The sequence below is a fragment of the Elephas maximus genome, chromosome 1 (genome assembly GCF_024166365.1).
Source record: "Elephas maximus indicus isolate mEleMax1 chromosome 1, mEleMax1 primary haplotype, whole genome shotgun sequence".
NCBI lineage: Eukaryota > Metazoa > Chordata > Mammalia > Proboscidea > Elephantidae > Elephas > Elephas maximus.
The window spans coordinates 218444444-218460381 of NC_064819.1; the positions used below are offsets into that span (position 1 = coordinate 218444444).

A 15938-nucleotide genomic window follows, 5' to 3' on the forward strand; every position below is an offset into this window, starting at 1 on the left:
GTTGTTAAACTGTGTTTCTGCTATAGATGCCACATTCGAAAAAGCAGACGTTATAGTTCTGCCTTTCTTTTTAGAAACTTTCTGTAGAACTATAAGATGGGGAACATAGTGGGTAGAAAAACTAAAGGAAAACTACACAGCATCTGTTTAATCTGAAAGAAGTAAGAGGATCTCCATAATTCATAAACCTTACAAGGGTTTCTCCAGTTGCAAAGAACTTTTTAAAAAGCATCGACTGTGATGAAACTGTCATTTATGTGTGACAGTCCAAGCAGTCTCCTCGCCTGGAGATTTGCTTCTCTTGGACATTGTACATCTGTCCTTGGTATTGAATCTGACATTGCATACATGATTGTTGTGATCACATGTAACATCATTATTTTAACAAACAAATGCAGCTCTTTACTACCGATTCAGCAAGCCAGCTTGTTCTTATTCATGTTTATAAGAAGTGAGAAAAAAGACCCAGGATAACAACCTGCTTAGATGTACCTCTGATACCAGTATTTCTCACATTGAAGAAACCTCTTTACTTTAATCATCCCCTGTTTCTTCTGGGACAGAAGCATAGAACAAGAGAGAAAGTTTACACTCTCCCATGATGAAGTATATCAGAGCAAGGAAGATACTGCAAGAGGCAAGAGTTAAAGAATACACAGTTGAAGAAGAAAAAAACAGAGACAAGGCATCTTCCAAGAACTCATTGACATCATATGCCATCAGTTTGAAGGCCACAATGGAAGATAAGTAACTTCAAGGCATGCGCAGAAGTATTTTGATAAGTTTAATGAAATGAGCTGACTGGGTGCATAAGTGGGCTGGGCAAGTCCTTCTGACATTCTGAGAAGTAACAATGTGAGCATCAGAAAATTGCTGGAAAAAAATTCTGCTAAAGTCTGTACACCATTTATCATAAAATTATATCAGAGTACAGGGTATAAGCCAGGAACACTGACTAGAGGTTTTCCAAAGATGGATTTGCCTCTTCAGACCTTCCATCTAGGAGACTGATTAAGCTGAAACTGAAAACAAGCTTATTTGTTAGAGGTAGTCACAAAAAATGAAAAAAAGGAAAAACTTTTAGCCTGAGTTTCAGCTTTAGGCCTTATGGTATAACTAGTTTGGGACTTAGGTCCCACAGAAAACAACTATAAAACCGGTCAAAATATATGAGGCAATTGTTAGTTGTTTCCCTGTAATGGGCTGTCATCTTTGAGAGAAAGGAAAACAGGTGAACCCCACAGTCTCCCCAGATTTCCGCCACAGGGCATGTTCTTGTTGCAGCATAGGGTGGCAGAGTGGCAGTCTCCCTAAGGTAAGGAGGCAGAGAGTGGAACTCTAGCCTGCTAACATGAGTGGAATTTTGTGGAGCAGAGTACCAGCAAGGAAGGAATTGCTCAGAGAGAAACCCCAGAAGTCTGTGTGGGGATTCAAGGAAGGCTCTTGCCAAGGGCTGGCTGCATATGTACTGGGTAAGACTCCACAGAGCTACTGGTGATCGTGTACTGTGGGGCTAAAAGCTGACTCGTGGTACCAAAGGTCATGCAGTTGCTGAGTTATTGCAGTTAAACTTTTCTGAGCACCTGAGTCATTCAGTTGATATCCTAAAAAGTCCACTCCTTAAGAATGCGTATTGCATCCTAGCGTAACAGAAGTAGACTCACCCTAACTAGGAATAAGACCAAGCCTGATAAAACCAAAACAATCTACCAGTTATTTAACTGCCTGCCAGAAAAAACTTAACACTTAATAAAATTAACAGTATAATCCAGGCTTCCTTCAATATGTTATCTTCTATGTCCAGCATGTAATTAAAAATTATTAGTTGTGGGAAAAAAAAAAAACGGGAAAATGTGACCCATAATTAAGAAAAAAAAAAAATCAGTCGGTAGAAGAAGACCCCCAAATTACCTAGATGTTGATATTCGTATAAAAGGATTTTAAAGCAAGGAGCCCTGTGGCACAGTGGTTTCAAACGCTCGGCTGCAAACCGAAGGTCAGCAGTTCAAACCCACCAGCTGCTCTGGTGGTGGCAGTCTGCTTCTGTAAAGGTTTACAGCCATGGAAACCCTGTGGAGTAGTTCTACTCTGTCTTATTGGGTCACTGTGAGTTGGAATGAATTCGGCAGCCGTGGGTTTGGTTTGTGTTTGGGCTATAATATGTTCAAGTACTAAATGGTAAAGACAGTCATAGTGAATGAACAGATGATATCAACAGAGAACTAGAAACTTTTTAATGAACAAAATGGGAATTCTTATATTGAAAAGTTCAGTGTCTGAAATGATAATTTCATTGGATGTGTTTAGTTGTCAGCAGATGGAGATTGCAGAAGAAAGGGTTAGTGAGCCTGAAAACAGATCAATAGAATTACACAATCTGAAGGACAAAGAGAAAAAAGGTTAGGGAAAAAAACAGAACTTCGATGACCTGTGAAACATTATCATGTGATCTGACTGGAGTCTCAGAGAATGAAAATAAAGGTCATAAAAAGTATTTGAAAAGATAATTGTCAAAATCTTTCTAAATACTATGAAAACATCAACTTACAGGAAGCTCAGTTACCCCAATGAAGATAAGAAAACCATACTCAGGTACGTCATAATCAAGCTATTAAAAACCAACAGTAAAGAGAAAATTTTAATAGGAGAGGGGAAAAAGATACATAACATTAATGGAAACACTGATACAAATGATGGCTGACTTCTCATCCAGAGATAGTGCAGACCAGAAGACCATGGATAATTTTATTAAAATGCTGAAAGGAAAAACTGTCAACCTGAAATTACATATCTAGCAAAAAGTATGCCTAAAAATGAGGATGAAATAAAGACATTCAACAGCTGAGTGCATTTGTCATCTTCAGACCTACACTACCAGAAATCCTAAAGGGAAATCGATAATAGAACTTTTAAAAAATGATACATTGTCGAGTCAGTTCCAAGTCATAGTGACCCTATGTACAAGAGAACAAAACACTAGGCCTGCGCCAACCTCACAGTTGTTGCTGTGTTTGAGCCCATTGTTGCAGCCACTGCGTCAGTCCATCTCTTTAAGGATCTTCGTCTTTTTCACGGACCCTCTGCCTTACCAACCGTCATGTCCTCTAGGGACTGGTCCCTCCTGATAACATGTCCAAAGTATATGAGACGAAGTCTCGCCATCTGCACTTCCAAGGAGCACTCTGGCTGTACTTCTTCCAACGCAGACTTGTCCATTTTTCTGGCAAATCCATGGTATATTCAAAATTCTTCACCAACTGCGTAATTCAAAGGCCTCATTTCTTTGGTCTTCCTTAATCATTGTCCAACTTTTGCATGCATATGAGGCTAATGAAAATACCATGGCCTGCATCAGGTGCACCTTAGTGCTCAAAGTGACATCTTTGCTTTTCAACATTTTAGAGAGGTTTTTTGCAGCAGATTTGCCCAATACAATATGTCATTTCATTTCTTGACTGCTGCATCCATGGGCGTTGGTTGTGGATCCAAGTAAAATGAATTCCTTGACAACTTCAATATTTTCTCCATTTATCATGATGTCACTTTAGCTATTCTACATTCAAGCGTAAAAATGATATATCTTGCAGAAAGGAAAATATTTCAGAATACTGTAGTTAACTCTAAATAAAATTAAATATTTTATTAAATTAGTTGTATAGTATCACATTTTTATGAAAAATATTTATCACCTGTAATCTGTCTGCATCTATACAACAAAAAAAAAAAAGATCAAAAGTGATGTTCAGCTAATCCTAATGATCATTTGTTGTTGGTGGGATATTAGATAATTTAACATGTACTTTTCTGCACTGTTTGAATTCTTTACAATGAACATGAATTAATTTTAGAAAAACCATTTTCAAAATATATTTTAAATGTTAGCAATGACTTCCTATGTCTGGCTAACAACTACTGGTTCACATTTTCCCAGTTTCATACTCGACTGTGTATGAAATGAAAGAAAAATGTGAGCATTCACAATTTCAGTAAAAATCAGGCAAGGGTAAGTGACTGCACCTCAAGTAAGCAGTGCTACTCAAGATAAATTCTTGGTAGGTACTGCATAGTACTCGTGCCCTGTCAATTAGAAACTACTTAGATAGGTGTTCATTCAAGGGAAAGAAACCCCTATAGACACATCCCAGCAAAAGTTTTAATTATAAGGGTTTACCCCCTGCCCTTTCTTTCTTTCTCTCAACTCACTCCATAAGCATCTGTGTAAAGCCAGACAAGTTACATTCAAAGATTGGGAAGAATCTCTCTGGTTTGAGATTTTTCACCTATACAAATACCATAATAAATGGGAAAAATGTCTTGAGTTTTAAGGGTTTACAGTTGTGAGCTAAGACTGTTACTTTCCTGAATTTTCTCTGATGCACTTTTTTTTTTTAACTTAAGCAGAAAAAAAAAAAGCTTGTAAAAATTGTGCTTGTATGCTATTCTTTAAAAAGGAAAGAAACAATGCTTTAAGACATACTTGAAAAACCCACTAAAACGGCCAGTATAAATCTCACCTCCCCTGCCTTCAGGAGACCTTGGAGGCAGGGGAGTTGAGATTTATACTGGCATTAATCCTCCTTTATTGAACTCTATGTGAAGAAAATAACCCAAAATATATGCAAATATTTTGTATCACCATCTCTATTAGAAAATTGGAATATGCCTAAATGTTCAGTAAGTATCCATATACATAAAAATACAGCCATTAAAATGTACTAACAGTTAATAAGAAAATGCTAGCGTTAATAGGTAGAAAAGAACAGAATATGGATTTGTATGTGATAGTTGATCTCAACTATGTGAAGAAAAGTGGATTTTTAAAAAAAGTTGGGAAATATGTAAAAAAAAATGTTGCCTCTTGATTATGGGCATTAGGGATGACCCCCCCCACCCCTGTTTCTCTGTACTTTATTTTTCTAATTGGTATCTAGAACAGGAGGGGCAATAAGAAAATGTTAATCTTGCATTACTTTGAATCTGTTAATTACAATATCTATTTGTTTTTTTCATCTAAAAACGCATTCTGTGTATTGGAAAAAGGATGTAAGCTTTAAAATATTTTGGGAAGAAGCTAAAAAGCATGAGTGAAAAAATGCCTTACACAAGAGTTTATAGTGTGATTTCATCTCTATGAAATTCTAGAACAGGCAAAACTGGTCTATGGTGAAGGGAAAAATCAGAACTGTGATTGCTCCTGAAGATGGGGGCAGGGATTGGTTGGGAAGGAGCATGAGTAACCTTTTTGAGGTGATGGTAATGTTTGGGTTACACAGGTGTATACATTGTCAAAATTGATGAAACGGCATTTATGATTTATGCATTTGCATGTAAATTTTACATTAAAAAAAAAAAAACACCGTAAACAAAAAAAAAATGTTTGGGGAACATCTGGTTTTGTGAAAGTGTACAAAATCTAAACTGCCACTTGCAGCTTTGTCTCTTCAGCCCAGAGTCTTAGATAAGTATTTCAGACTGAGGATGGTATAAATCCAGTGTACTCCAGTTAGCACCCTGAGCGTGCCTTTGCTAGTGGTACTTTCTACATTGCATTGGAGTTATTTGTGTCCTCCAGTTGGCTGTAAACTCCTGGAAAGCAGGAACCGTAGGCCTGCCTTCTGGCACATTGCTGGCATGTGCCCAATTTAATATTTAATTCCGATGCCCACCTCCACATGTAACAAAAACTTTTCTCTATTTTTCAGAACCCTTAGTTGTGTATTTTTTTTTTAAGTTATTTGATAGGTAGAATTAATGCAAAATAATAATAATAATCATTTAACTTTGCCATTTCAAGTTCTATATTTAAGGAGCCCTATTTTATTTTTTTTTAGTGGCATGGTGGTTAAGAGCTACAGCTGCTAACCAAAAGGTCAGCAGTTCAGATCCACCAGCCACTAGTTGGAAACACCAAAGGGCAGTTCTACTCTGTCCTATAGGGTCATTATGAGTCAGAATGGACTCGACAGCAGCAGGTTTGGTTTTTTTGGTTGCTTAAAATTATGTCCAATGATAACAGCAATGTAGCTTAAATATCCATCACTTGATTGAACACTGTGGTTTGTTGGTGGTCAGGTTGTAGATCTTCACTTGCAAAGTATTTCAGAAGAAATAATAAACAGGCTACAAAATCATTTTTGCCTTTTATAATAAAATTGCTGTATTCAGGAAATCTGCCTGGTCATTTTTATGTGTGGTTTTAATCTGTCAATATTGATAAAATGTTGAAATTAGACGAACTGAAGAGTTATTTGAAAACTGGTTAGTTATGTGCATTTTTTTTTTTAAAACATGATGAAAGAATTAAGTGGTGCTAGACCAAAAAAAAAAAAAAAATTGTTCTATGGGATGAAATAACTTGAAATTTTTAAAAAATATTTTGGAAGTTATACAGAACTATTTCTAGGAGAAATCCTAAAGGAGATAAAAAAATATATACACTTCTGAAATCCAGTAATCTAGAAATTTACTAGTGATTTTTTTTGGCCATAAATGTATCGCTACTGAATGAAAGCTTTAACAGATACATTTTTAATAAGCAAATATTTAGCATATTTTTAATTTATTTAAAAAGGGATAAATATGATACTTATTTAGATGTTAGAAATTACCCGTTATTTCTCTTTTCTGTGTTTAGCTATATATTGAAATTACTTTTTTTGAAATGAACTAAGAAGATTGAGCTTATAGTGGCTGGCGCTTGCCATTCTGTGTTTATACCCTAAAGTTTTTTTTTTTTTTTTTTCTTGTTTTTGTTATTTGGAATATTACCATAGAATTAGAATGAAAAAACATTAGGTTATTTGTAAGTATATTAATAGCTCATCTGTATAGTGTTTTATAAACCCTGTTTCCATTGCTGTCCAGTCAGTTCTGACTCATAGCAACCCTTTTGGACAGATTTGAACTGCCAGCCTTTTGGTTAGCAGCCAAGCTCTTAACCATTGTGCCCCCAGGGCTCCATAGTGTTTTACAGTTGGTGGAAATTTTCATATTATCTCATCTGATTATTAATAATGATAAATAATAACTAACACTTATTAAATCCATGCTACACATCAGGTATTGTTCAGTATTTTGCCTACATCATCTTATAGCATGAAGTGAGCATTATTTTTCTCATTTTACAAATGAGGAAATTTGATGTTTAGAGAAGCAAAGTGATTGCCCTTAGGTCATACAGCTAGTAATTGGTCCAGGTGGATTCAAACCCAGGTTTGGTGTGATTCCAAACTCAGCCCTAACCAATATACTTTATATTTCCACATTTTACAAATTAGATACTGAAGCAAAATGTTAGTTATAGATATATATCTGTATATATATATATATATATCTGTGGTAACCGTTTTGGCGTAGTGGTTAAGTGCTACAGCTGCTAACCAAAAGGTCAGCAGTTTGAATCCGCCAGGTGCTCTTTGGAAACTCTATGGGGCAGTTCTACTCTGCCCTATAGGGTTACTATGAGTCAGAATTGACTCTACGGCAGCAGGTATATATATATCTATATATAGATAGATACTGGATTTGATGAATCGGTCTTCGTTCCTACCCTGAAGCTGCCTGTAGTCTAACCACTCTGTTGCTCAAAGTGTGGTCCACAGACTGGCACTCTCAGTGTCTCCTGGGAGCCGGTTAGAATTACAGGGTCTCAGGACCTAGTCAGGTCTGCCAAATCAGAATCTGAGTTTTAACAAGATCCCCAGGAGACTGATGTGCACATTCACGTTCGAGTAGCATAGGTCCAGAGGACTTGTCCAGAATAATTTGCTCAAATCAGAATAGTGGGGCCTAGGTAGGCACCCATTTCGTCTGTCTCTGAAAGAGTATTTTTAGACTGCGCCAGACTGTTTTTCTATTGCAGATAGCATTTACATTTGTTAAAAAAAAAAAAAAAAAAAAAAAAAAACACTGTTGTCGAGTCAATTCCGACTCATAGTGACCCTATAGGACAAGGTAAAGCTGCCCTATAGGGTTTCCAGGACTGTAGATTTTTACAGAAGCAGACTGCCACAGAGCGGCGGGTGGGTTCAAACTATTGACCTTTCAGTTAGCAGCCAAGTGCTTTCACCACTGTACCGCCAGGACTCCCGTACATTGTATAGATACTATGTATCAGTCTGTGTATACTGTACCTATGATACTTGTTGAAAACCTATAAATTCTTTCAAGAGTGTTTAATACTATTTTTTAAAGGACTGTTTTGGGGGTATCATACCTTCTAATTTTAACAGAATTGGGTGTCAAATACAGTAGCAACCATGTATATGAGACCAGTTTGTCTTTTAATTGAGATTGATTAAGGCAGAGTAAAAATGGGATAAGACTGATTTATAAATTTGACCCATTGTTATTTTTTAAAAGATGCTAATTAGATTAATGAAGCTTAGAAATGAGCACTTGATATTTTTTCCCCATCCCTTCCCAGTTTGCCTAATGCCTCTTTCCTAACACTGAATTTGTCATTTTTTTAGATGTGGAAGTTATATACTATGACTGGATTTCTCTTTGTTTACATGGCGCCCTTATGGATTAGCAGGGTCTGTGCTTTAAGTATCTCCTAACAGTCCAAAGTTTAACCCAATATATGCATTCATGTATTAACAAACATGCTTTTTCAGAATTTCACATAGGAAGCTCTATTCTGTTACGCATGCACTACTACTAACACAGTAGATACAGTTAAACAACTCCTAACTTTAAATCACTTCCAACATTAAGGAAGTAGCAGATTTTGAGGATGGAAAGTGAATTCCAGTAAATTTATGCACAAGTTTTTTTAATAATCTAATACTACATGAAATTTAAATGCCTGCTGTTTATATTTTATATAAATACATTAATTTTAAAATGAGCATGACTTCATTTTTTTTTCACTGACTGAAATGTAAATAGAGGTGTTAGCTTAAGTAATGGATGAGCCAAATATTTTTATGATGTAGTCATATACTTTAATTTGACTGTCAATACAGTTTTGTCCTATATTCTAGAAATTAACTTTTTAAAAAGATGAGCACAATAGCTATGAAGATGAGGAGCTGGAAAGATTTTATACCACCTACCCAAACTCAGTCTTTGACCTCCATTGTCCTCATCTGCAAAACATTCCTTCTGAGAAATGACTTTTCTTCTCGTAGAAAAGTCTTATCCTTTCCTATAAGCCTGAGAAATAATTAAAAGTTAGAATTTAAAAGGCTTCCTTTAAGAGCTTCAAGCACACAAAGATATTTCATCAAGTAAGTACAAACTTAAAATCTTAAAGTACGCTTTACTTTCCACCTATAATATTATTAATCTTATTTTAATTATCCTAGCATCTACATTTAGTAGTGTAGTATTCACTTCTGTTTTGAAGATCAGTTGGTATTAATGAGCATGAATCAAATATTTTTCAGAATTTTAAAAATGCATTTTATTTTTCAGCAAAGATGTCAAGGAAGTTAAGCTTGCCTACTGACCTAAAGCCTGACTTAGGTAAGTAAAATAAGTAAAGAAATAGAAATCTATAGTAATTAAACTCCCTGTAATGGGAAGACAAGTAAGGAAATCAGAAGATTTAAAATTAAGGATTAAACATTTTTGAAATAGCCTTTAGCATGCCATCTGCAAATTACAAAAGACAATCATAATTTCAAGCAAACTAAAGTAATATATTTCCCTAGCCCTCTCATAATTTCTATATAAACAATATTTTGTTTGAGATTAAAATTTGTATGACTTCAGATTAATTTTTATTAAAAGCTGTTTTATCCCATTTAACTATCTGAAAACTTAGTTTGAACTCTGCAGTACATAAACTTATTTTTATTTGAATTATGATAAATTACTGTTTACTTTTTTTTATATATTGGAATGAATCTGCCATATCAAGAATCATCATTACTGACTTTTTGTTGTTGATTGGAAAATATTTCTTCTCCCATAGCACTTTCTCTATAACTCATCCATTATGAAAGCAGGGTAAATATATTCATGCAGTCATTTTATTTATATTCAGCGCAAAACAACCCCTGATATCCTAGGATAGGAATAAGTGATACTTCAAAAAAGATAAAAATAAGATTTCTTGTAATACATATAAATACATATAAAGCAGGGTTTTTTTTTTTGTTTGTTTGTTTAATTTCTATTTCAGAGATTTCTGTTGCCTTTAAGTGAACAAAAAGTAGGCTGCTTAGGGCTTTTTCACCCACCCCTGTCTTATAAACAGCTAGATTTTCCCCCTTGCAATTTGACCACTCACTCATCTCACATAGTCCTCTGGATTCCTTGACTGTCTTTTTATGCCGTAATACAAACATAGGTGTGTATAGGTCCATTTTACAGTTTGGTCCATTATACTGATGGAAAGCTCGTGGTTAGGAGTGAGTAGGCATAATGCCTTCCACTGCCGTCAGTATAGAGCTCCCTTCCTGAACGTAGAAAAAACAATTTAGTGTAATCCTATAGTATCACTGGTGTAGGGGAATAAGAATTAAACCTAGAATATGAGATAACATATATTTTGAAAAAGACGTAGTTCCTATCATTGTAAAAATGAAAGACATAATTTTAACACAGATGTATCTGAGGCTCACGTTGTGCTTTTTTTCCTACAGTAGGTTCCATGGTTTTCATCAGACTCAAAATGGCCCATGATTTTACTAACATTAAATACTACTAAAGGGATTTTGTGTCTTTTAGAATCTTAAAAATCTGAGAAAACACATGTAGAAGTACTTTAAAAACTAGCAAAAATATCATAACCATTTATTTTTTAAAATAATACATTTATGAATAATATAAGTAATTTACTCAAAGTTTGTACTTCATTATTTTACAGGTTATCTTTATTCGGTTTATGGTTTAGCTGATGCGCATGTATTTTAATTCCCTAATGGCAACTAACAACAACAGCCGAACCAGTTATGACTTTGATATATACCTTGATATAGTCTCCTTGTTCCCTAAGTAGTTTCTGTCCAGGTCCTTGTGCTGCTGGAACTACTTTTTGGTATAAGATTCTTATTTTGGAATCTGGGCTGCTATTTGGTCAGGCAGGTGACTGGGCGGCGGGGGACTATGTCATGGACTCAAACTGCCAGATCTTGCTAAAACCATTGGACTACCCTCAGCTCTGAAGCTTCCGTGAACTGAATTTACTCTTTCTTAAAGGAAATTGTGCAGTACTATACTTTTTTTTATATACTTTCACTATAGCTTCACTCTCCCAGATTCCATAGCCCTCAAGCTAGGAGATAAAATATCAAACTGTCCTCTACCTTGGTAAGAATTAGTTTTTGTTAAGTAATTTTTAATCCTGAGAAAATTCATCTCTCAGTATTATGTTTCGATTTGGGGATATAGACTTTGTAGCATGAGGTGCTGCCTGAGAAGGAAAGGGTGATATATAGAAATAGAATACTGCAGGCACCCAGAGAGTAACATGAAAGCAATGAATTTATGAAGAGATTTTAACAGCTACAAACTGAAAGGAAGCATTAATGACAAACTTTACCTGAGTTTAGATCTACCCAAAAGGTCACATGTTCAAGTAGTTTTCCAGGATATGAAAGAATGAACTTTAATGTTTGGTAATAACCAAAATCTTGAAGTTGCTTGATACTGATACTAAGACTGACCCAGCATCCACCTGGAGCTCCCTCATGGAGAGTTGGACGTGGGTGTCACGTAAACCCTGGGTTTACCATCTTCTAGCTTGTCATTCCGGGCCTCTGTGGTGATTATCTGTCAAATTGTGATGATAATGCTTTTCAGGGATGTTACGTGGATTCTGGAAAATGATGAATACGAAGAATTATGATAGTGTCTGGCACCCACACACGCAGCTTAACGGTGGCTGTTCTGGTTTCTGCTCTTACTACTGGAATGAAAAATTAAAAGTTCCACTCCATTTGTTTGGCTTGTCCAGTTTCTAGAAATCAAACCACAGGGACCCACAATATCTGACTTAATAGAAGTAGTTGTAATTCATGAACTGCCAGAAGTTCTGGCTTTTTTTCAAATGGTTCTAAGGAGGTAAAATAAGGATCCTAACTGGGTCCACTTCAAACATGATTCTGGCTCAACCCATTTTCGCACATTGATGAAGCCTTAGGATTTTCTTGGTCATTATTTTCTGTAGATAAGTCATATAATAAAAATGCAATTGTAGTTTATGAATTTTATGTAGTTAAATTAGTCCATTAAATTAAAACACTGTTCATTTGGCCTATGAATTAACTTTTAAAATATAGATTATCATGAATCATCTGATGTAATTTTAATAGATATCAGTGAGTTTTTTTTTTTTTTTTGCAGGTTATTTACACTGAAATTTATATTATCAAATCCTTATATCACTGGCTTCTATTGTTGCCAATAGTCACAACTAAAAACATACGTCAATTTGCCTTGTACTGTGTGTATGCTTTGTTTAAATAATACTAAATGTACTTATCATTGGAAAATAAATTAAAAATTTCTGTTATTTTACTAAAATAACAGGAAACTTTAAAGATTTTGAGTATTTGGAGTCAATATCATATTACAAACTCATCTAGTAATGAGCTATTGATTATGGAAAGTAACTTTATATTCAGTAAGTAGTTTTTTTCTACCACAGTATAATCTATAACAAAAAATATAATTTCAGGCAAAAGAAAGATATTTTTAGAAGCTAAAGTTAGAAACGACCCATGCTATTTTCATGACTAGAAGCTTTATTGTTTACAGAGCCTAGCTATAATCACAATTATGTTGCATTTTATTATTTGGGGACAGATTTTTCAATAGCTGTGAAACTAATCTTGATTATGAAAAGCTTCATTCTGGGGTATAAGTAAGACTCATTTATACTTTTTTTTTTATTTAATAAAATACAACTTAAAAGATTTTAATGTTTTGTTTTCTGTTTTTCATGACGTTATGAAGAGTCATTTCTTTTAAGGTAGCAGTGAAAGCTTTGATTTGAGGAATTATTTATCAGATGTGAGCTACTTGGAATTTAATATATCCTAATAGTGTAGAAGAAACACCTTGATTACTGTATTGTTACACAAATAACACACACCTATGTTTGTTTGCCAACTGCTCCTCTCCCCCACAAGGTTTTTTTTTTTTTTTTTTTTACAACACATAAGCTACATCACGGGGGAAGGGAGTGGTTGGCAAAGCAAACGTAGAAGGCATGTGTTATTTGTGTAAAAATATGGTAATACTTGTCTTCAGCAAGTAATAATTGAATACCTTTTACATGCAGGCACTATGCTAAATTCTCCAAGGCATCAGAACCACATTGCCCTTGTACTCAAAAAATTCATAATCACTGTAGTGTGGGACATAAGACAAGTAAGCAAATAACTGCAGAATGAATGTACTATACATGCCATGGGACAGATTTAAAAGAAAAGCTATAGGAATTCAAAAGAGTAAGAAACTATGGTGTAGGAACCAGGATAAACTTCATGAAGACAAAATACCTGAGATAGAGAACAGCATAATCATGATAGGTGGATAAAGGGGGAAGGCAGGGGCACCAATCAGAAAATCATGAGCAAAAGCAAAAAAATAGATAAAGGCAGGGTATGTTTGGAGAACATCAAATGGCCCAGTTTTTTTCCCACAGAGAACTGAAATAGCACAGTGGGGGGAAATAGAAAGAGGATAGGCATCCACGATTTTGTGGAGGATCTTAAAGTAAGCTTATGAAGAAGATTATGAACATGCAAAAAGATAGAGAGGAGCCATGAGAATTTTTTAAATAGAGTTAACAGAATTCTAACTGTACCTTACAGAAACTAATTGACCCAGATTTTTATGGGGAGAGACTGAAGATAGGGAGATCAATTGGAATGTGTGGTAGCTTTGGTGATGAGGCGTAGATTGGTAACACAAGGAAACATAACATTGGAATAAAATGACATGTGAAACCTGGCATCCCAAAAGGTGTATTGGTAAAGTAAAAAAGAGGAATCAAAACTGAAACTCAGCTTGAATGTTGTTTCCTGGACAATAGGGGTATCATTAGTATAAGTAGTGCTTTAGAAAAATTTAGTGCTTTTGAAGGAATTTTTTTAATTTTGCATAGTGTGATATAACAGGAAAAAGTCCAACAAGCATTTGGAAATGTGATTCTAAGAGAAAAGAGGCCAAGGCTTGAGAGAGATTTGGGATTGGCTGCAGAGAAAGAAGCTAAAGAGGAGCGAAGATGTGTTAGTATAATTTAAAAGAACCCTTGTCATTACAGGGAGAGCCAGGGATAGGGAATGATATGCCTGATACCAGTTACACATTTTAATGTAAAATGCCTTAGATGAATGGTGATTACAGTAAAAATGGCATTCGAGAAAAATGAAAGCTAAATTTTTATTGACATTTGTTGTTCTTAGGTGCACTTGAGTAGATTCTGACTCATGGTGACTCAGTGTGACAGAGTAGAACTGTTCCATGGCGTTTCCAGGGCTGTGACCTTTCAGAAATAGATCATCAGGCTTGCCTTTTGAGGCTCCTCTAGGTGGTTCGAACTGCCAACCTTTTGGCTAGTAGTTGAGTACTTAACCGTTTACACCACCCAGGGACTCCTTATTGATTATTAAAGGCTTTCATATGGTCAGATTTGGGGGGAAACTTAAAAAGGTCACTCATACAATAACTTTTAAAGGAGAATCAGAGTACCTCTAAATATGTTTTTTAAACATAGAAAATTTAAAATACCCACACTTGTATAGCTCAACCTAAGCATGAATTATATTACCAAGGGAGGAAACAGTACCATGAGAAAGTGGTCAGGGCTAGGATTAGAAGAGTATCCAGGACACTGACAGCTGCACATAAGACCATAAGGGTCACACATTCAAAAATGCATCCGATGCACTCAGCTCAGTTCGAAGAACTGTGGGTTTGTCCATTTGTATTTTATGTTTAAGCAAAAGGAAAAAATTAGCATAAAAGTAAATTCTTTCTTCTCAATTAAAAAGAAATTAAATATGCTACAAATGTCCTTTTGCAGATTAACTACTTAGCCAAATTTATATGCGCCCAAAAGTGGGGTACATTATAACTTGAACAATCTCATTTACAACATTTTAAAAAATCATTTCAGATGTAAAAGACAATTCCTTCAGCCGATCACGGAGTTCAAGTGTAACCAGCATTGATAAAGAATCCCGAGAAGCAATCTCTGCCCTTCATTTCTGTGAAACTTTTACTCGAAAGACAGATTTATCCCCTTCACCATGTTTATGGGTTGGTACTACATTAGGGACGGTGCTTGTCATTGCACTGAACCTTCCCCCTGGAGGAGAGCAGCGGCTTCTTCAGCCAGTTATTGTGTCGCCAAGTGGTATGTATGCTCTGGGGCTGCGCTCGCAGTTCTAGCAGAGGTTTCATTTATTAATTCAACAGAACCTTTGCTTTTTATTTTTGAATTGATCTAAGAATTCTAAACTTTAAACTAATTTTTATTTTGTGGTTATAACAGAAGGATGGTACATATTTAGGAGAAAAAAATGGAAAAAAAAAATTTTAAACATTATAGTTTTTTACCTCCAAGTGTATAGTCTTAAAATAGATTATCTTCTTTGAAATATTAAGAAAAGGTGACTTAATAGCAAATTTTAAAAAGGAAAAATTTACTGTCTTCATATATTGAAAATGAGGTTGGATTTTATCAAATGTATGTGAACTCAATCCCATCCCAAAACCCATTGCCCTCGAGTCAATTCTGACTTATAGTGACACCATAGGACAGAGTAGAACTGCCCCATAGAGTTTCCAAGAAGCGGTTGATAGATTTGAACTACCAACCTTTTGGTTAGCAGCCGATCTCTTAACTGCTGCACTGTGACTCAACCAGATCTGGAAATAACTGAGAATTCTGTTTTTCATTGCTACTCCTGGTTTACGTAGTGAACTTTAATAATATTTGAAATTTAGAATTAAAATGTGGTTATGATTTTAAT

General features: G+C 35.1%; 1 protein-coding gene across 4 annotated transcripts in view; it reads left to right on the forward strand.

Moving 5' to 3' along the window:
• STXBP5 (syntaxin binding protein 5) overlaps window positions 1-15938 on the forward strand; it is a 207520-nt gene that overhangs the window by 159686 nt on the left and 31896 nt on the right. For all 4 annotated transcript variants that reach the window (XM_049903167.1, XM_049903181.1, XM_049903176.1 and 1 more), the window contains 2 exons: window positions 9421-9471; window positions 15080-15319. In XM_049903167.1, the coding sequence (XP_049759124.1) occupies window positions 9421-9471; window positions 15080-15319 (291 nt within the window). The remainder of the gene's footprint in view (window positions 1-9420; window positions 9472-15079; window positions 15320-15938) is intronic.